General features: G+C 34.9%; 1 protein-coding gene across 1 annotated transcript in view; it reads right to left on the bottom strand.

The window, feature by feature from the left end:
* Positions 1–23,243, bottom strand: part of MALRD1 (MAM and LDL receptor class A domain containing 1) — a 910,872-nt gene that overhangs the window by 190,264 nt on the left and 697,365 nt on the right. The window contains 1 exon segment of the mRNA XM_043967510.1: positions 8,393–8,550. Within this exon segment, the coding sequence (XP_043823445.1) occupies positions 8,393–8,550 (158 nt within the window).

Here is a 23,243-nt window from a genome sequence, read left to right as displayed (position 1 = left end):
ATCTATTTAATTTAATTTAATTTTAATTTTTTTAATTGTTAAAATTTTTTTATTTTTTTTCATCTATTTTAAGTTACTTGTAAAAGTCACATTGGCAAAGCTATATAGGAAGTATATTGGAGATTGCCTCAAAATTGACAGATACTAGCTTTCACATTTTGCTGTTTTATATTTTATTACTTCAATAATAAACTAGGTTTCCCACATTCTTTAAAAAGCTCTCTCCATTTCCGTATCCCTCTTTTTGTAGTTAAATTTAATTGCAGGAATATAGGACTCGAACTAGAAAGGACCTTAGTGGCTATTTAGCCCAACACTGTGTTTTTTTTTGTTGGTTTGTTTCTTTTACAAATGAGGAAAGAGGTGCCAAAAGAGCCCCCTGTCAAAGTAATTTGCTAAAGCTCAAACAGCTAAAATAAGGCAGAGGTGTGATTGGAATCTGCATCCTTTGATTCTATAATCAGAGCTCTTTCAACTTTACCATAAAACTTCTTTTGACAAAATGCTACAAAACATTTCCTAACATCAACAATAACAACAAAACTTATTCCAATAATGGACAGTATTATAAGAAACCAAGATTTACTTTCTTCATCAAAGAAGGCTTATTTCCCTTAGAGACATCCAAATCCAAATTCCCATGAGATCTGCTAAGGTAAAAGTCAGCTTCACATTGATCCAGCAGTACCAACATTCATATGATTAAGGAGGCAGATGTGCTGTCACAATTACCCAATATCTTGTTTAAAAATGTAAATGTGGGTCCTAATCTGCTCCCCCCCCCCCAGTTTTGGGGGGAAGCTGGCTAAAATCACTTATAAATTCAGCAAGAGTTTAAGCTTTTAAAGATTTATTAAAATATATTATGTTAGTGAAGAGAGAGATTGAGAACAGATTCCTTATAGCATGTTCTCTGTCTACCACCACACACCTATTCCTCACCAAAAAGAGAGTCTTTCTGTGAGCCAGCATCCACTTCCTAGTTCCTCTCTCCCTCCCCCAAAGGGGAGGTTCTTCAAGCCAATTGGTTGAGAGTGGTCTCTTGCTGATGTCAGTAGTACACTGCCTCTGAGAACAAAGTGTGTGGTCCCCATCCAATCACCCTTAAGTAGGTACTTAGTCAGTTTCTCATTCTCACCCAATTCAAACAATACTAAATTGATGAGGTGGGACCCCTGGGTGTCTGCCAAATCCTATTATTTTATCACACCAAGGAAGCCTTGTAGTCATCCTTCAATACCTACATAGTAACATAACTCTCCTGCAGAAATCACTATCTCCATATTAAGAATATTACAACCTGTACATAACCTGTAATCACTAAAGGATTGATCCACCTCCTATTCCTAGAACACGTTTCTTCAACAGTATGTTCTCTATATTTCTTCCTACTCACAATTGTTGGTCATTTGCTAGAGCCTTCTTGTTTCCAGGCTAAAGAGGCACTATGAAGAGTCATAGCTTATAAGTAAAATCATCATACTCTGTTTAGGCTGGAAAGTATCAGAATCAGTATAAGTTTTCTCAGGTGTCATTAGTACTTTACCATTTGAGGATCTTTTAGATGACTGATATTTTTAGAGAAATGAACGGGCAAGAATTATCGCAGCAAATGAGGCCATCCCTGCCAACTGATAGGAAATAGGAAAGAGGCTTGGTTTCCCTTGAAACTTCACTGTAGCTTCTATAACCAAGAAGGTTAAAAGGGAAAGTGCCTCTCAGTTTTGGTGCCATTTATGTCTTTATATGGCATTTAAATGTCTTGACAAGCATGTTTGTTTTATGTGCCCAGAGTCATTTATGATTATTAATATTTATAAGTGCTTTTACTCCTGCTGTTGTCCAATCGTTAAATTATGTCCAACTCTTTGCAACCTTATGGACCATACAGTTCATGGGATTTTCTTGGGAAGGATACTGGAGTAGGCAGAATCAAGATGGAAGAAGAAGGGTAGCAATTTTCCTGAGCTCTCTCCAAAAACCCCTCCAAACACCTTTACTCAGATCCAGTTTGCAGCTCTTGGTGGCAGTCTCAGGGTGGGAAGAGCAACAGCACACCAGATTTTCTGGCCACAGTGGATCAGGGATCCTCATCACAGTTCCAAGGCAGGAAAGAGTGCTTGTGGTCACTCACAGGTCACAGCACAGGCCAGAAGAGTAGCAAACACACATCTCCTTAGATCATACTACCTTGGAAGAACTGAAAATTTACTGGTCCCTAAAAGTATCTCTGAAAACAGCCACATAAAACTCCTGAAGCTTGAAACAGTGCACTCTCCACCCTGGAAGCAGAGCTCTACCTTTACAAAGAATTAAAAGTCAAGAAGTAAGCATGGGAACATGAATATATAACAGAAAAAAATTCTGACCATAAAAAGTTACTATGGTGACAAGGAAGACCAAAACACACCATCAGAAGAAGATAACAAAGTCAAAGCTCCTACATTCAAAATCTCCAAGAAAAATATGAATTGCTTTCAGGCCATAGAAGGGCTCAAAATCAAGTAAGACGGGTAGAGGGAAAATTGGGAAGAAACATGAAAGTGAAATAAGAAAATCATGAAAAAAGAGTCAATAGCTTGGTAAAGGAGACAAAAAACGAGAAACAAAATAACACCTTAAAAACAGACTAGGCCAAATGGTAAAAGAGGTATAAAATGTCAATGAGGAGAATGCCTTGAAAAACAAGATTGGCCAAATGGACAAAGAAGCAAAAAAATTCACTGATTAAAAACAACAACAACAGCAACAAAACACTCCTTCAAAAGTAAAATTGGTCAAGTAGAAAAGGAGACACAAAAGTTCACTGAAGAAAATAATTCATTAAGAATTAGAATAGAGTAAATGTAAGCTAATGACTTTATGAGAAACTGAGAAACAATAAAACAAAACCAAAGAATGAAAATAATAGAAGACAAAGTGAAATATCTCATTGGAAAAAAAGCAACTGACATGGAAAATAGATTCAGCAGAGATAATATAAAAATTATTAGACTAACTGAAAGTCATGATAAAAAACAGAGCCCAGATTTCATCTTTCAAGAAATTCTCATGGAAAACTATCCTAATATTCTAGAACCAGAGGGTAAAAAAGAAATTGAAAGAATTCACCAATCACCTCCTAAAGGAGATCCCCAAATCAAAACTCCTAGGAATATTATAGCCAAGCTCCAGAACCCTCATGTCAAGGAGAAAATATTGCAAGCAGCCAGAAAGAAACACTGTAGAGTCACAGTCAGGATCACATGACCTTTAGCAGCTTCTACCTGCAAGGATTGGAGGGCTTGGAACATGATATTTTAGAGGGCAAAGCAACTGGCATTACAACCAAGAATCAACTATCCAGCAAAATAGCATAATCTTTCTGGAGAAAAGAGGCAATGAAAAAGAGGACTTTCAGGCATTCTTCATGAAAAATCCAGAGCTAAATAAGTAATCTGACTTTCAAATACAAGATTTGAGAGAAACAAAAAAAGATAAACAGGAAAAGGAAATCATAAGGGATTTAAAAAGGTTAAACTGTTTACATTACTACATATGAAGATGATACTCATAACTCATAAGAATTTTCTCATTATTAGAGCAGTTGGAGGGATTATATAAAGACAAAGGGCACAGGTGTGAGTTAAATATGAAGTGATGATATGTTAAAAACAAAATTAAGGGATGAGAGAGGAATGCACTAAAAGAAAGGGAGAGGGAGAGGTGGAATGGGGTAAATTATCTCATATAAAAAAGCAAGAAAAAACTTATATAGTAGAGTAGAAGATGGTAGAGGTATGAGGGTGTGAGTGAATGTTACCCTCATCAGAATTGGATGTAAAAATCTATCTTACCCTTCAGGAAAGTAATAGGAGAAGGGGATAAGAAGGGGTGAAATAAATGATAGAAGGGAGAGGAGATTGGGGGAGGGGATAATCAGAAGCAAAACACTTTTGAGGAGGGACAGGGTGAAAGGAGAGAGAGAATAGAATAAAAATTGTAATGCAATAGGATGGAGGGAAATATGAATAGCAAAAATAACTGAAAAAAAATTGAAGCAAGTTGCTCTGATAAAGGTCTCATTCTCAGACATATAGAGAACTGAGTCAAATGAATAAAAAAATAAGAGACATTCCCCAATTGATAAATGATCAAAAGATATGAACAGTTTTTAGATGAAATAATCAAAGCTATCTATAATCACATAAAAAATGCTCTAACTCACTATTCATTGGAGAGATGCAAACCAAAACAATTCTGGGGTACTAGCTCATACCTATTAGATTGGCTAATAGAATTGAAGCGGAAAATGACAAATATTGGAGGGGACATGGAAAAAATGAGACATTACTGCATTGTTGGTGGTGTTGTGAACCGATTCAACCATTCTGTACAGCAATTTGGAACTAGGCCCAAAGAGTTATAAAACCATGCATACTCTTTGATCTAGCAATACCACAACCAGGTATCTGTATCCAAAAGGAGATGAAAAAAAAAAGGAAAAGGACAGATAGATACAACAAAATATTTATAGCAGCTCTTTTCTGGTGGCAAAGAGTTAGAAACTGAGGGGATGCCCATCAATTGGGGAATGACTGAATAAACTGAGTATGATATTATGATGGAATACCATTGTGCTATAAGAATTGAAGACCAGGATGCTCTCAGAAAAATCTGGAAAGATACAAAGTGATATGTACTGTGTACAAAGGAATAGCAGTATTGTAAGATAGTTAGTTGTGAATGACTTGGTTATTCTCAGCAATATAATAATCCAAGACAACTCTGAAGGACTTAGGATAAGGAATGCAATCTATCTCCAAAGAAAGAACTGATGGTGTCTGAATACAGATTGAAACACACTTTTTTAACTTTATTTTTCTTGTGTTTTATTGGTCCATTTTCTTTTACAATATGACTAATATGAAAATGTTTTGCATGATTACACATGTATAACCTATATTGAATTGCTTGCCTTTCTCAAGGGGTGGGGGGAAGGAGGAAAGGATAGAATGTGTAACTCAAAGTTTTAAAAATAGATGTTAACATTGTTTTTACATTTAATTGCGGAAAACAAAATACTAAATAAAGAAAAAAAATAAAGATACTGGAGTGGTTGGCAATTTTCTTTTCTAGTGGATTAAGGCAAACCAAGGTTAAGTGACTTTTGCAGGATCTCATAGCTAATAAGTGTCTGAGACCTGATTTGAACTCAGGTCTTCCTGATTCCAGGCCCAGTGCTCTATCCACTTAGCCACTGCCCCAAGCAGTATGTCATAACTCAAATATAACTGGTAGGATTTACCTTGCCATCTAATAAAATTGGATTTTTTCTATTTTAGTAGATATTATTGTTACTATTGATGGGCATTTTGGATTTCAGAGGTTTAAATCATTAATCAAAGAATCATGTTCCCTTGCACTCAGGGTAAAAAGGACTATTGGTATTTCATTGCCAAGTAAAAACTGAATATAAGTAATAACTCACCATTGAGTAGTGTCCTTTTTTAAGAACAACTGTATGGTGTATTCCACACACACAATAACAATAGAAATACTATCTCAAGGAAGTGCTTGATGGTCAGTACTTATTAATTCCACTAAAACACTTCAATGGATTTAAAATATCATTCCAATGGCACAGAATGAAGTTCATTCATGTGATCGGGTCCTTTTTGTTCTTCCTATTCAGTTGTGGGCCAGCTCATTACCTTTGTGTAGTGACTATACAAAATATATGAACTAATGGATTGATTTGCATAAGATAGTCTGCAAGTTAGTCATTTTTTACCAGTTTGGTTTTTCTGGTAATACAAATAAAGGACTTTGCCCATGTTAAAACATTATATAAAAGCTAGCTATTGTAATATATTTTTGGTGGTTGTATCATAAGAATGAAGGTAGCAAAATGGTCACATGAAGTGGTTTTAAGAAGATCTGGGTTCAAGCCCTGACTGATATATATATATATATATATATATATATATATATATATATATATATATATATATATATATGTTTGTGTGTGTGTGTGTGTGTGTGTATGCATGTATATATATATATGTGTGTGTGTATGTATATATACACACATATATATGTGTGTGTGTATATATACACATATGTGTGTGTGTATATATACACATATGTGTGTGTATGTATGTATGTATGTGTATATATATATATATATATATAAAATGTATAGCTTTGGGCAAATCACTTAATCTCCGTGTTCCCCAAATAGCTCTCTAGGACTGTAAGTTTAAGATGAGATGCTAATTTACATCATCTACAACAACAACAACAAAAAGTATCTGTACAGGTAGTTCTCTATGCTGATGAAGTCACAGGACTACACACACACAAAATGAATGCCACTGATGAGGAACTAGAGTATTCTGGGGTTTTAAGCAATTAGAACTAGATTATCAATTAGGAATATCAATAAGACTTTACCATCTCTATGAAATTTCTCTCCCTCATTTACACTGCATTGGACAGCCTTCAGTTCAATGACAAAAATTTCTGTCAATTGGTCTTATTTTTGATAATCAGAGGATGATTGAACAAATTTATAACTATCATAACAAAAGTGTGCTGAGAGAGTTTAAACTGTTTCATGACAACTGACTGCTAATTTTCAGTATTAGTATTTATACTTCAGAAAAAGAATAGACAACTACTACTAATCAGGGTTTGGTTTATTCTTTATTGATTATCTAGATTCAGTAAAGTGATAAAATGATAATAATGAAGATTAATCTTAAAAGGGTGTAATACATGTATTCTCCCCTTCCTAGAAAGTTATGAATATTTGATAAATCTTATAAGATCTTCTACATGCATGAAAGACTTTCTTTGGTCTCCAAAGTTAAAGGCTTTTAATTTATGTATGCATTTATTCATTCATTTGCAATTAACAAGCAAAAGTTTCTCTACCCTTGTCAATAACATATATGATTATGATAAAACAGTTTGCAGTGGAAATAATTTTTAAGAACCTACTTATTTTCTTCCCTAATTTTCATTGAAGATACCTTCAAAACATGCATAGACATGTATAACAATTATACTGAAAGGAAAAAATTAAATATAGGGATCAGTAGCTGCCAATATACTTTTTGGCCTTTTTGGTGATAATATCATATGTACGTTTTCCCCCTAATCGTTATGTAGCTTATATTTTTGGGTGATATATATATATATATTTTTTAAAAAGTTATCTCTATTATTTTACCAATTCTGTTTCTTCTAGAACAGATGATTTCAGTGTATATTTAATTTCGTCCAGTAGATTTTCTGACTTCTTTTTATCTTAATTGTCATCTCTACTTCCTAATTTAGGACATGAAGTATAGAGGTACTTGTTAGAGTCCAGATGAAAGGCACCACTATCATTGTAATAGAAAAAAAAATCACATCTATCACATAGAGCAATTGATTGAAAATGCTGATAGAAATCCTGAAGTGAACAAATTGTCTATCAGTGATACCACACACAGAAGTGAACTTGATGGCAACTTCACAAGAGCCAAAAAAGGCTCCCATGGTCATGAGTCATGAAATGTCTTTTAGGTCCTTTGTCCTTTCATGTGTTCCTTACTACCTTTGCTACTTAAAGTTGAGTCCCTCATGCATGTCAGGAAGGAAAGCTCATTTAGCTCTCCCAGTGTGGGTGTAATTTTGTATCTCGCATCCCTGTTATGCCAAAGAAAATATTGGTCAAATGAAAAGGAGCACATCCCTAATAAAAAGTAATCTAAAAGCTGTAATTTTCAGCACTTTCTATCACTGCTAATATCATGCTTCAGGCATTTATGAGCTCTATGGCCCTGGGCAATTCACATAATTTTTGTTAGTTTTTGTTGCTTTATTTGTGAAATGGGGCTCATTATAACACCTAACTACATAAAAGTTGTCATGAGGCTCAAATGAGATAATATACAAGAAGTACTTTGTAAACCTTAAAGCACTGTATAAATATTGACTAATAAAGGTTTCATAAGTAGGAAGGGGGTTACAATTTATGTTAGTAAAGGGAGTATCCACACTTATTATCAAAATAAAACTAACCTTTGTCAGTTTTTCTCTAGGAGGAAAATATGGAACCTGATTTATTCTTTCTTAAATAATAAGAGTGTACAATCTTTTAAACTCCAGACCTACAGTGGAATTTAGGCCTAAAGATAAAAATATCCAAAATTTCAGTTATTATTAGGAACAATTAGAATTAGTCTTAGAGGATATCATACTCAGAAAAAACAACAACCCAGAAACATTAAATCAAGGAACTGGCATTCTGATTATTAAGAAGATATGAAAATTAAATGATTGTTTAAACAGCTTAATCTGTTGATGGTAACAACCTCAATACTTTGATAATGGCTACGCAAAGTTCTTTCCCCTTCATTACCTTTAATATGCCCATATCACTGGGATCACTGATGTAGGTCCAAAACCGAACTGTACAAATTCCAAGGCTTGCTGGAAAGAAGTGGGTGGTAGTAATTCTTGCTGTATATCCTTCTCCAGGGCCAGATGAGTTGACATAGAGAAAATACTGTCCATTGCCTTGAAACATATAAATAAAATGCTGTTTCAGCGTAGTGATATAGTTTAAATAATAACAGGGAATTTCTTTATATCATATATCATTTACAAATATTCAACAAATCTTTCTTCTGTTCTCATAAAATACAACACCTGAATATTTGTGACTTTGTTTTAGTAAAAGGCAGTCTCACCATTATAACAAAATCCCTCCAAAAGATCAAATCAAGAATGTTGTCAAACACTTATCTTGCCTACAGAAGCTCACTTTATTCCAGTTTCCTGATCTGGCAACTCCTGTGTGAAAATTTCCAGGGGGAAAAAAAAACACCCCATAAAATTTTGACCAGGGTAGGCACTCAATAGATATTATTGATCAAGTGACTGACATCTTTAATCCCTGTGACCAATTTAACACTAACAAGTATAATAATTAGCACAAGTACCTGGAGAGTGAAGTTAAACTCTGAGCAGCACCATACCATGTCCTTTACTACTCCGCTGGCTTTTTTGTAGTTATTCAGATACATTAGATTAGAATGAACAGAATTTAACCAAATATTGAGGGACCAAGAATGTTTCTGAATTGATTGTTTTGCCTGGTCCTTCTGGTATTCATAAATGAAAGATGGCTATGCTTAGACACAGTTTTTCTCATTCTGTGGATGCCATTTTGGATACCCTTCAACTAAAACCATGGTTATAAAAGTGACTTGTGAGGAACAAAATGAGTTTACTGGGACTAGCCAGTTACAGAAAATAAAAAACTTTCAAAATATGGTAATTATATTAACTTTTTATTCAATGGCAAGCCCGACATAGCCTGACTCTATGGTCATCCTTGGGCCTGGAAACAAATGAGATACCTGTAGACATTCTAACTTTGAACAACAACAACAACAAAATGTTTTCCCAACAGTGGCATAGAAAGGACAAATCAGCAAGGATATAGCACTTTTTTATTTCTCACATTTCCATAACAAAATTCATCTGGTCAGAAGAGTATGTTGATTCCCAGAATAATTAGACAAGCATGAAGTTTGAGGGTATCTGACTACTTGGGGCTGTGAGGAGGGATGTTTTTGTTCCTTAGGTGACTAGGAAGCTGCATTCACAGCTCTAGTCCTAGCATCCAGGACCAATAAATTGTCAAGACATTTAGCAAAAAAACAAAGTAAAACAAAACAAACAAACAAAAAAACTGTCCCTATCTATATGGCAAAATATCCCTTCTACCACGGTATTCATTGATAGTAAGGAATCAGGACTTTCAGTGATGTTAGTTACTGTAATGCAAACAAAAAAGGAGTTACTGTTCTCCTGGTAGCTATGTTATAATTATATAGAAGGGAATTTTACCTCATTATTTTTTGATAACATTAAAGTACAGGCATGTAGATGACTTTCTTTCATGAGAAGTATGTAACTTGTGAGCACCATGTTTGCTCTTCATAATTGATTGAATATACATGTTTGTTTTCTTTCCTCACTTGTTACTTCAATATTTGATACCTATTTTTCAAATTTAGTTTAATTATGTGGAATCCATTTTGTCATCTCCTCTCTTTTGTCCTTTTTCTGTATGGAAAGAAAATGGTATGATTCTAAATGCTATAATAGTAATCTATGGCTCTCATTTAAACTAATAGTTTTCATTAAAGAATATAGAATTCATTAGTTGCATATGTAATATGAGGTCAAATAAGCTAATTGAAAGATTTTCTAAATTAATGTAAGCATGTTTGCATTAAAATGTTTTATGCTACAGAAGTCTTAAATTAATGTGAAATATATATATATATATATATATGCATGCATAAGTGTGTATAAACACCCATATATATGTATATATGTATACTATAGTCTATGGCTATTCAATCTCAGTAAAATAACATATTATTGCCAAAGTCTTACATCTATTTTCTACTATATTATGTAGCAGAACCCAGTCATGAGAAGCAAATGTCAGAAATGAATGGGAATAAATGACTTGATGCTCATTGAAGCAATTGTTTCAAAGTTTAATCAATTCTATAGAGTTTACATTTAAGGAAGAAATTATATTTTAGTCATTAAACAAAGACACATACCCAATTCAACTTCATTCATTCAGATTGCTATGGGTTCATAGATTTAGAGATAAATAATACTTTAGAGAAGGATCTAGTCAAAACCTCTTATTCTATAAGTGAGAGAAGACCCAGAGAAGTCAGAGTTGGTCAAGGGTATATAAGTACCCATTATTCTAGAGAGCGTTTGAACCTAGGTCTTTTGATTTTAAGTTCAAGTCTATTTGGACTATAACCAAAGTAGCCTCTTGAGCAGAAAGTCTGTATTAATTATATACATGGTTATATATGGATATATATGGATACACACATATATACACACACATATACACACATATAGATATATGTCCAGGTTTATATATGTGTGTTTGTATGTGTGTATGTATGTATACACACATATATGTATGTGTATTATGTACAAATGAGTGAATGTGTTATATAATATATCTGTGTATACACACATTCACATATACATTTATATGAATGTCATCATATATAGCTAATTTATATTTGACTATATAAATGGAATTACTTGGTTTTTAAAGTTTTATATGAGATACATATATACCTTTTAAAAACCAATTAAAGCAGAATTTCTAGACATATATGAATTGCATATATCTATATATGTGTAGGTATAGATAATGTATGAAAAAATTATATGTGAAAATATATGTTTTGAAAATAATTACTATATATGAAATTTTTTTTCTCCATAAGGGATTATAACAAACTAAATTCTTAGGAAACTTACTTTGATAAACAGATTTTAAATGAATTTTAATGAGCATTTCAAGTGTTTGCATGTAAATAGGTTTTCTGAAGTGCCTGAAAATGATTATTTTATGTAATTCAGATATAGCCAGAGATGCTATTCATTTTACCAATTTACTGTAAAAGAAAAATAAGGCCAGGAGGAAGGCATTTTAGGGCTTCTGTTTAGAAAAGTACAGTCAATCAGCCTGAAGTAAAAAGGTGTGAGCCCTACATTTGAAACTGGAAATCCAAGAAGGTATCAGGTTCTGGGAGCATGGGTATGTGACCTGAAAATGTGGAAGCAAGAGGTACAAGGTGGAGAAATATTGTAGCTACACTACCATTTTTTTATGTGCAAAAAAGGAAAGCTGATGATGTTGATCTGTCTTACATAGTGAATTTACTCCTTGGATAATTTTTTAAAATTATTATATACATACATTTATTTATTGATTTATTCTCTGGATGAAGATTTTTCAGACTGAGGAATGCTACTCATTTTCCATATTAACTTAAATGAAAGAAATTCAAATGTAAGTTTGAACTGCCAGTGTTTTCTCTTTTATTTTCTTTTTTTACTGAATAATAGGGACAGAGAATGGAAGGTCAGGATATAAAGGAATACAGAAAAATACAGAAAAGAGTATGAAAAGTACTGAGTATTTCACATGAATAAGTGGATTATTTTGTTTTTTTATATTTTATTTTACTTTTCTTCATTGGAAAGATGCCTATTCTGTCCAAGGGGGCAGCTAAGTGACACAGTGGATGGAGTACCAGACCTGGAGTCAGAAAAACAAAAAAACCAAAAACCAAAAAACTCCTCTTTTTGAGTTCAAATCTGGCTTCAGACACTTACTAGTTGTATGAATCTGGGCAAGTCACCTAACTATTTTTGCTTCAGTTTCTTTATCTGCAAAGTGAGCTTGGGAATGGAATGACAAACCACTCCAATCTCTGCCAAGTAAACCTCAAATGGGATCACAAAAAAATGAGAAACTACTAAAAAACAATGAGGGGTGAGAGAGGAAAATAATTTGGAACTCAAAAAAAATTGTTAAATGAATGTTAAAAATGTTTTTACATGTAATTGGGCAAAATGAAATATTAAATAATATTTTAAAAAGAAAAGATTATGTATGATGGCTTATCTTTTATGCCCTCATAAACTAGTTAGGATAACAATTTTATTCTGAGGGACTTAGTAGCTTGGTTTCGGGTCTCCTGCTTTGGAGATGTGAGATTGCATAACCTAACCAAGAATGTGAAGGAAACAAGACAGGGCTATGTAAAATAAGTCTTATCAATTGTCTCAGGGAAAAATTTCTTCCTTTCTATAAAATATGAATCAACAAAACAAAACAAAAACCAAAAACCCATTGTCCTCAATATAAAAGAGCAAAAAATAAAATAAAATAAAGGTTAGAGTAAAATTTACTCTCGAGGAAGAAATTGAGCAAAGGATTTCAGCTCCATTAGAAGTAGGAGGCTACTGAACAGCATTTGGCCAAACCTCAGATAGTAAAACAGTAGAGACTGGTAGAGATAACCAAAAAGTAAGGCAATAACATTACTAGAAGACATCAGTGACTCAAGAGACTCACAATCATCAATTATTCCTGTAAAGATATATTAGTCAGCTGCTCCCTCAATAAGTGACTCTCAATATGTGTATCTTTGTCAGTTGTGCTTCTTTTATGTGTGACATGATCCCTTTATATGTGCCCCAGTCACAAACATTCCCTATATGTGTTCACTCTTCCTAGTGATGAATTTGTGGAAGAGTATGTCCAAATCTGTGGAGAAATTGTCTTTTTACTATTTTTCTTCAGATACTTTTCCATTGGATGCCTTTACATCCAACTCATTATTTCCTCTATCACAGGCCATTAAAAGCACAGATCATTGGAAAGCTTGGGAGCTATGGTTTCAAGGTATGCATATTCAGAGAGCACTTTCTCTTGGAGAGGGGCCCAGAAACTTGGAGGGTTCAACTAGGAATTAAACAATGGAGGCTTTTATTGGAGGAGGGGTACAAATAACTAGGATTGCTAGAATCACTAGCAATATGTTTTAAAACTCAATTAATTTTGTTTTCCACACTTCATTGAGAAGGAATTCTCAAGGTATGAGCTACTGCTATTTCACATTTATGATCAAACATCTTTTCAAAATTTTTATGGTTTTGGTCTATTATATGGTGAATCAAAATCTTGTTTCTATCAGCCATACCAATTCAATCTTTTTTATTGGAGTAAATTTGCTTCAGTGCAAGACAAAAAGGCCAGGCAAGACACTGATCAAACCTGGCAATCATAATTATTAGCTTGGGGACTCCTGGGCAAGTTTTCAAAGAACATTCCACCTGGCCTCTTGCGACTTACATAATAACATTTAAAGCTTATAAAATCATACACTTGAGCATGAAATTCAGGATGCTGGCTGAGATTTTCCTGAATAGTTGTCTTTGAGCTCAACTTTACATAAATGTGAAACTTTATGGCCTTTAAAAAATGACTGCAAAATGAATCCTGACAATTCAGAAGCGGCCACTGGAAATTTGGCACTTTAGGACGCTGAATTCTAGAAAATGAGTAATAGTTAAGAGTTTGCTTTTGCTGGGGGTGGGGTGTAGAGGCTGTGGTAAAGCCATTCCTTTCAAAAAGAGGAAGAAAACTGAAAAGTTGCTAACACTTAGGATTTATTTATAGCAATGTATGAATTATCTAGTATTCTATGCACTGCAATACATAGGTAGGAAACCTTCCATTGAGCTAGGATTTCAAAATCAGACTCATTCTTTATCTAGCAAGCTCAGACTGGACCTATTTTCCAAGTGTTTATAAGCTGTTCTTTCACTTCAATGTGAGCTACCTATTGTTATCTGGCAGAAACCTTGGGGGAAGGTCAAGATATATCTAGGCTCCAGGATAAAGTTCAGAATTTTTCAAACCCAAGAATGCATTTCAACAACCTCAGCTGCTACAGTATATTTAGAATCACAATAGTGATTTGTCATTAAGCAGTGTCTCATTCTTGGGTAACTTTGGTTCTAGTTTGCAATTCCTGGTTTTAAAAGTGAAGTTGGCAAAGAGGGAATAACATACATACTCCATTGGGTATAGTCATCTATTTTAACCCTGCAGGAAAGTAGGAGGGAAACAGGATAAGGGTGGGAGGAGGTTATAGAAGGGAGGGCAGATTGAGAGAGGGGGCAGTCAGAAGTAAAATAGCTTTAAGGAGGGAAATGGTGAAAGGAGATGTAAATAACAGGAAATAACATGGGGAGGGAGTAGGATGGAGGGAAATTCAGTTAGCAATAAAAACTGAAAAAATTTTGAAGCAAGTTTGTCTGATAAAGGCCTCATTTCTCAAACACAAAGCACACTGTCAAATTTAGTAAAATAAGAACTATTCCCCAATTAATAAATGATCAAAAGATATGAAGTTTTCAGATGAAATAATCAAAGCTATCTATAGCCATATTGAAAAAAAAATGCTTTAACTCACTATTTATTGGGCTCCAAAATAAAACATATAAATAATGCCATAGGACAATTCCTTGAGCAGCAAATTCCATAGAAGAATGTCCTGGACCCAGCCAGGAACAGACTACACCTCCAGCACCTCAGAGTCTTTAGTGTCAAGGCTTCTTCTAAGGCTCAGTTCACAGACCTGTGAGGGGTCTGGTGGTAGGCCAGGTTGAAGTGGCTGCAGTCTCTGCTGGAGTTGGGGCAAAGCACTCTGGTTCTGAACCAGTGGGCTGACTCAAGTGGTGGTGGCCCAGGGGTAGAAGGGCACAGTCACACCAAGCTTCCAACGATTGAGAATCAGATTTCAATCAGACATCTGCTTGTGGGTTGAGATGAGTAGGTAAATAAAACAGCAGAATATAGAAAGCTTTTGTGGGAGCAAAGTAGACCAGAATACATCCTCAGAATAAGATAATAACAAAGTCAAAGCTCCAACATCCAATTCCATGAAAAATATGAATGGTCTCCAGACTTGGAAGCTCTCAAATAGGACTTTAAAGGGAAAGCAGGAGAGATAGAAGGAAAATTTAGAGAGATGGAAGAAAGAATGGAAAGAAAAATGAGAGCAATGCAGGAGAGTCATGAGAAAAAAGTCAACAGCTTGAAAAGGCAAATAGTAGATACAAAAGCTCTCTGAAGAAAATAATTCCCTAAGAATTAGGATTGAACAAATGGAAGCTTGTGAGTTTATGAGAAAGCAAGACACAGTAAACCAAATCCAATTGAATAAAGGGCAATATGAAATATCTCCTTGGAAAAAGAGCTGACCTGGAAAATAAATCCAGGAGGGATAATTTGAAAATCATTGGAGTACCTGAAAACCATGAACAAAATAAGAGTTTAGACATCATCTTCCAAGAAATTATCAGGGAAAACTGCCCTGATATTCTAGAAGCAGAAGGTAAAATAGAAATTGAAAGAATCCACTGATCACCTCCTAAAAGAGATCCCAAAAGGAAAACTTCCAGGAATATTATAGCCAAATTCCAGAGATCCCAGGTCAAGGAGAAAATATTGCAAATAGCTAGTAAAAAAAGGAATTCAAATACTGTGGAGTTACAGTAAGGATAACACCAAATCTAGCAGCAACTACATTAAAGGATTGGAGGGCATGGAATATGATATTCCAGAGGGCAAAGGAACTGGGACTACAGCCAAAAATCACCTACCCAGCAAAACTGAGTATAATCTTTCAGGGAAAAAAATGGGACTTCCTTTTTTTTTTTTTTTTGCAGGTCAATGAGGGTTAAGGGACTTGTCCAGGGTCACATAGCTAGTAATTATCAAGTGTCTGAGGCCAGATTTGAACTCAGGTCCTCCTGAATCCAGGGCTGGTGCTTTATCCACTGTGCCCCTAACTTGCCCCCAAAATGGGACTTCAATGAAAAAGAAGACTTTCAGGTATTTGTGATGAAAAGACCTGAACTGAATAGAAAATTTGACTTTTGAATAGAAGACACAAGAGAAGCATAAAAAGGTAAACAGGAAAAAGAAATCGTAAGGAATATTAAAAGATTAAACTGTTTACATTCCTACGTAGGAAGATAATATTTCTAACTCATAAGATTTTTCTCAGTATTAGGGCAGCTGAAAGGAATATTCTTATACAGAGGGCACAGGTATGAATTGAATATGAATGGATGATATCTGTATAGCATTTATTTTTTTAATCTTTGTTTTTTGTGGGGCAGGAAGGATAGGATGGCTTATGTCTGGAGCCAGATATGGGTTCAGGGCCTCCTGGATCCAGCACTAGTCCTTTGTCCATTGTGTCACCTAGCTGACCCATGGTGACATCTTCAAAATAAATTTAAGGTGTAAGAGCAATGCACTGGAGGAAAGTGAAAGGGAAAGGTGGACTGGGGGAAAGTAGTTCACATAAAAGAAACAAGAAAAAGCTTACAGAGTGAAAGGGAAGATGGGGAAGGAGCAAGGGAGTGAGTGAACCTTGCTTTCATCAGAATTGGTTCAAAGAGGGAATAATATATACGCTCAAGTGGGTATAGTAATATATTGTACCATGAGGGAAACTGGGAAGGGAAGGAGATTGGGGGGGGTGAAGGAAGGAAGGGCAGATTGGTGGAGGGGGCAGTAAAAAGCAAAACACTTTCGAGAAGGGATAGGGTGAAGGAAGATAGAAAATAGAGTAAATATCAAGGGGAGGGAATAAGATGGAGGGTACTGCAGTTAGCAATAGTAACTGTGAAAGAAATGATGAGCAGGATGATATCAGAAGGACATATGAAATATGCAAACCATAAAGAGAGAAAGGACTGATGGTATTTGAAAACAGATTGAAGTATAATTGTATTTGTTAGCTCTTCTTTATAAAGGTATTTTGTCTATATTCTTTCACAACCTAACTAATGAGATGATGTTTTGCATAACTACACATGTATGACTTATATTGAATTGCTGGATTTCATAGGGAGGGACAAGCAGGGAGGGAGGAAGAAAATTTAGAATGTGAAGATTTAAAAAAACTAATATGAAAAGTAACGATGAGCAGGAGGAGTTCAGAGAAATTTGTAAGGACTTACATGAACTGATGCTGACTTAGAGGAGCAGAACCAGGAGAACATTGTACACAGTAACAGCAACATTGTTCGATGAACAATGGTGATAGACTTGGCTCATTTTAGCAATGTAATTGTCCAAAACGATTTTAAAGAACTCCATGATAGAAAATGTTCTCAACATCCAGAAAAAAAGAACTGTGGTTTATGAATGCAGATTGAACCAAATTGTTTCTACTTTTGGGCTCTGGTTCTTCTTTCACAATATGACTAATTATATTAGATTGTTTTCTGTCTTGGGGAGGAAGGATGGAAGGAAGGGTGGGAGAAAAATTTAGAATTAAAAAACCTATCCTTATATATGAATGTAAAATAATAAAATACTGAAGTCGGGAAAGAAAAAAAATTTTTTAAAAGATTACAGTTTTCTACAGATTTATTTATAAATCTAAATGTATAGCTAAAGAGATCTATAAAGATTGAGAGAAAAGAAGACAGGCAGTTAAATACACATAGACAAAGCTATAGAGACTGACAGAGATCACAAAGACCTTTCTTAATGTCTTCCAGGATTCATGGAGGCAGTGAAAGTTGAGTTGAACCTTAAAGCAATGGAAGGACTTGAACAATTGGAGAATGGAAGGTGGGTTAAGTTAAGGGTGGGTGAGAATTCTAGGTTTGGAGAGAATAAGGGAAGTCATGGAGAAGATAGAAGGCAACCTGAGAACAGATGATAGAAAGTAGCCAGGTAGTTAGAATGTCAACATATAAAGAGATCTGAGATAAAGATAGAGCTAGATTTTGAGGCTCAATCTATTCTATTCAAGGGCTTACACATTTTTGATAGGTAATTTGGAATTTCTGAGTAGAGGAATGTGATTCTATGCATGTGTTTGAGAAGTTTAGTTTGGATAAAAGACTAGAGGAAAGACTAAAGAAAGGATACATTAATGACAGAAAGAACACCTATGACATTACTATCATATTCTAGGTTAGACCATATATATATGAGGATCTTAATGTTCTTACAATAAGAGTGGAGAGAAAGGGAAGGATGTGAGAGATACTAGTGAAATAAAAAGTACAAGACTTTCTAACTAATTTGATATAGGCTGTAAGAAGAAAAATTAACAAATGACTCCAAGATAATAAGTCACAAAGAGAATTGTAATGCCATGAAAAGAAATAGAAATGTTTGAGGGAGTAGTGCGTTTGAGGTGGTAATGAGACATTAGGTTGAAGGTATCTAACAGGCACTTGGAAATACGTGAATGTATTTCTGGAGAGAAATTTAGAATGGAAATAAACATTTTAAAAGTCCTAACTATAGATATGCTTAAGTGACAGGTGAGTTGACGAATATAAAAAAGGCTAAGGTCATCACCAAGGGGAATTATTATATTTAACTATTGGGAGGAATAAAAGAGCCCACAGAAGAGATAGGCAAATCTCCAAATGTATGAGGAGAATCATGACAGAGATTGGTACTGGAGTAACAGTGAAACCAATGGAAAATAGTACTTCAAGAAAGAAGACATAATCCACAATATTCATATGCCTCAAAAAGGTCAATGAAAATGGAAATAACAATATATACTTTAAAATTTGGTGAGAAAAAAATGACATTACCATAGAGAGATATTTTTGTGTAGACTGGTGTGATGGAAACCTGATCTCCAGGAGCTGAGGAATAAATGGTTAATCAAGAAGTGGAGGAAGAGGACTAAGTTTGCTATTCCTAGCACTTTGTCAAGAAAAGGGAACTATTTAATGGTGAATGTATGAAAGAACTTTCTCTCAAATCATCTAAAAATCTTACACATATTCCAAAAAGTATTTTAGTCTTTACAGAAATTAATAAATGAGGGAAGATAAAAATGAGATATAATAATTATTAACACAATATGTGGACTTAAAGCCTGAGTGAGACACAGCAGAAACACCAAGGACATAAAACTGTTCCACCTGATTTTTTTTTCTAACTTTAAAGTCAGACAGCTATTTTCTTCCTGCTTCCTTGCCTTAAGTAAGATCATGTTCATTTGTACTAGAGTAAAACTATAAAAGATGATTTCCCACTTGAAGTGATCTGAATTAAATCCCTAACTTCTCCTTCAGGAAGTTCAGCCCTTTCCTATCCCTATTTATTAAAAAAAATCCTAATGATTTTCAAAATTCCCAGTAATATTCCACTCTTTCAGAATTTTAAAGGATTCTCAAATCTGACAGACTTATTTACTTACTTGTACTGTAAATCTTCTGTCAATTTTAATAGCTCTCAAACTGAAATAGAAGGTTTTAAATGACTTTCAGCTAAAATGCCCTCCAGTTTGTTTGTTTTTGTATTCATATAACTTTTCCTGGATTTTCAAGATAATGGCTGTTTGTAGTAGTAATTTTAAGAGTTTATAATATATAAGCATGCTCAAAGGAATAAAACAACAACATGAACCTTCAAAGCTATGAACATGGTAACCAGAGATGAGATACTATGCCAAATGCATTTTTTAGTGGATTTGCTGGAAGTTTACTGTTTTTATATTTTTTTCCTCCCCCTCATCTAGTCCTCTGATTTTATCCCTTGAGAACTCTGTGTATAAACTGTTTCCACCTTTGTAGATGAGCAACACATCTGAAATTTATATTGTTAGAACTTACTAAGGCATGGGGAGATGAAGTAACTTGCATGTGGACAAATAGCCAGTATGGGTCAGAAGCAAGACTTGAACCTAGGTCTATAAAGTCAGGCTTCATCTTTCTCCTGAGCTCCATTCACACACCATGAACTGCCTATTCGATATTTTCACCAGCATGACCCAAAAGCATCTCAACCTCATTATGTCTTTTTAATCATAAAAGCATTTTATTATTTTCCAGTTTCATGCAGAGATAGTTCTAAACATTTTTTCTATAAGATTTTTAATTCCATCTTTTTCTCCCTTCCTCTCCTCCCTTTCCTCTCCCTAAAACAGCAAGCAATCTAATATAGTTTATATATGTACACTCACATTAAACACATTTCTGCATTAGTCTTGCTGTGAAAGAAGAATCAGAACAAAAGGAGAAAACTTCAAAAAACAAAACAAAACAAAAAAAGTAGAAACAATATGGTTCAATCTGTATTCAGATTCTACAGTTCCTTTTTTTTTTTTAATGAGGCAATTGGGGTTAAGTGACTTGCCCAGGGTCACACAGCTAGTAAGTGTTAAGTGTCTGAGACCAGATTCGAACTCAGGTACGCCTGACTCCCGGGCCAGTGCTCTATCCACTTTGCCACCTAGCTGCCCCTTGCTCATCATTTCTTACAGCACAATAGCATTCCATTACATTCATATACCACAGTGTGTTCAGTTGTTCCCCAATTGATGGGCACCCCCTAAATTCCTAATTCTTTGCCACCACAAAAAGAGTAACTATAAATATTTTTGTACTTGTGGGCTCTTTTCCCTTTTTATGATCTCTTTGGGGAAAAGACCTAATAGTGGTATTGCTGGGTCAAAGGGTATGCACAGTTTTATAGCCCTTTGAGCATAGTTCCAAATTGCTCTCCAGAATGGTTGGATCAGTTCACAGTTTCACCAACAATGCATTAGTGTTCCAATTTTTCCACAGTTTCTCCAACATTTATTATTTTCCTTTTCTGTCATATTAGCCAATCTGATAGATGTGAGGTGGTACCTCAGAGTTGTTTTACTTTGCATTTCTCTAATCAGTTGTGATTTAGAGCACTTTTTTTTCATATAGCAATAGATAGCTTTGATTTTTTCACCTGAAAACTGCCTGTTCATAACCTTTGGCCATTTCTCAATTGGGAATGACTTGCATTCTTTTTTTTTTTTGCAGAGCAATGGGGGTTAAGTGACTTGCCCAGGGTCACACAGCTAGTAAGTGTCAAGTGTCTGAGGCCAGATTTGAACTCAGGTATTCCTGAATCCAGGGCCGGTGCTTTATCCACTGTGCTACCTAGCTGCCCCTACTTGCATTCTTATAAATTTGATTTAGTTCTGTACATATTTTTGAAATGAGGACTTTATCAGAAATACTGTCTGTAAACACTGTTTCCCAGTTTTCTGCTTCCCTTTTTATTCTGGCTACATTGCTTCTGTTTGTACAAAATCTTTTTAATTTCATATAATCAAAATCATCCATTTTGCATTTCATAATATTCTCTATCCCTTGTTTGGTCATAAATTCTTCTCCTCTCCATAGATCTGAGATGTAAACTATTCCTTCCTTTCCTAATGTACCTACCACAATATGTTTATAACAGAACTCATCATCCTTCATCCAACTGTAACCCATCATCTTCTGAGCTATTCTTTCCATCAAGGGCACTGCCATTTTTCTAATCATCAAGGTTCATAAACTTGAAGTCTTCTTTTCCTCTTTACATTCCTTCATCTCATATGGTCAATAAAAGATAACATTTCTAAAGCTCTTTAAAGCAAGCAAAATGCCTTATAAAACTGCACTGCCTTCTGATAACACCCTGTATTATGTCATTTTCTCATCACAGCAATTCTAATCAATAGATGCTATTGTTATTCTCCATTTAAGAGATAAGGAAATTGATGAAGATAGAGCTTAAATGGCTAGCCTGGGGTCAGTGTCTAGGACAGGATTTAAATTCATTTTTTCCTGACTTCTAGTCCAGCACTCAATTCATAATCTCTTATAGCTGCTTCCACTCTGCTATATTGCATCTACAATCCATCCTATATATAGCTGCCAAAGTGGTGACACGAGTTTGAGCAAGTCACTCTCCAACTCAATAAACTCCCCTGTTTCCCTCTTGGACAAAAGATGGAGTCTTCTGTTTGGCATTCAAGGCCTTTTACAACCTGCCTCCAACCCATCTTTTAGAGTTATTATACACTATTTTTCTCCCAGAATGCCATGGTCTGGTCAAACTTGCCCACCCTCAATAGCAAAACTTTATCATATCTTGGTGCCTGGAATTTATTCCTTTCTCACTTTTGCCTCTTAGTTTCCCTCATAGTGAAGCCTGAGTCATCCCTGGCATGACCTTTTTGTTGATACTCTCAGGTGATGACACCTCCTCCACAAAAGTTCTTGGCAATTTTATATTTTGTTTAAAGTATGAAAAGCAGCTTGGAACAGTGGACAATTAGTTCCTGAACCTAGAATACCTAGGTTCAAGTCATGCCTCTGAAAAAATATACGTGTGAGCCACCACAAGACACTTAACCACTAAACACCCCAGGCTGATAAATCTCAGACCCTAAATTGCAGAACAGGTGCTGATTTGAGTTAGCTGAGGGAAGTTTCTCAAAGAGAATTTTATACACACACACACACACACACACACACACACACACACACACACACACACACATATGGTCTGTCTTTTCAAAAGCATAATTCCCTTCTGAAATATTTCTCATTGATTGTGGCTTTACTGTCGATAACAGCATTTGGACAGCAGAATGTTCCATTTGAGCAGTATTTGGGAACATAACTTTCCCAGTGTACTGCTGTGCCATGAAAACCAGGGGGCTTAAGTTGTGACATGCCAACTCAAAATAGATTTGAGGCATTTTGTCAACTCATTTTCCTTAGCACCAAGGGCATTTCAATCACACAGAGATTTAAGAATGGGACAAGTTGTCAGGCCCGGGTAAGCTTTGGCCACAGGTGAGGGCTCCAAAGCCTCTGAAGAATTCCCCTGGCTCTTACAATGATTGACAAGAGATACTGGAAATCCTGAACTGGTGACGTAGTTTTATGAGGGTGATTTATGCGTGTCATTGTACTGTCAAACTGCTAGCTGATGTACACTATTTTAGTGTGAAAGCATATAGAGGGAAGGAAGAAAAGAA

The sequence above is a fragment of the Dromiciops gliroides genome, chromosome 5 (genome assembly GCF_019393635.1).
Source record: "Dromiciops gliroides isolate mDroGli1 chromosome 5, mDroGli1.pri, whole genome shotgun sequence".
Taxonomy (NCBI): domain Eukaryota; kingdom Metazoa; phylum Chordata; class Mammalia; order Microbiotheria; family Microbiotheriidae; genus Dromiciops; species Dromiciops gliroides.
Note: the sequence above shows the minus strand (reverse complement) of the source record. Positions and strands in the feature narration are given on the sequence as shown.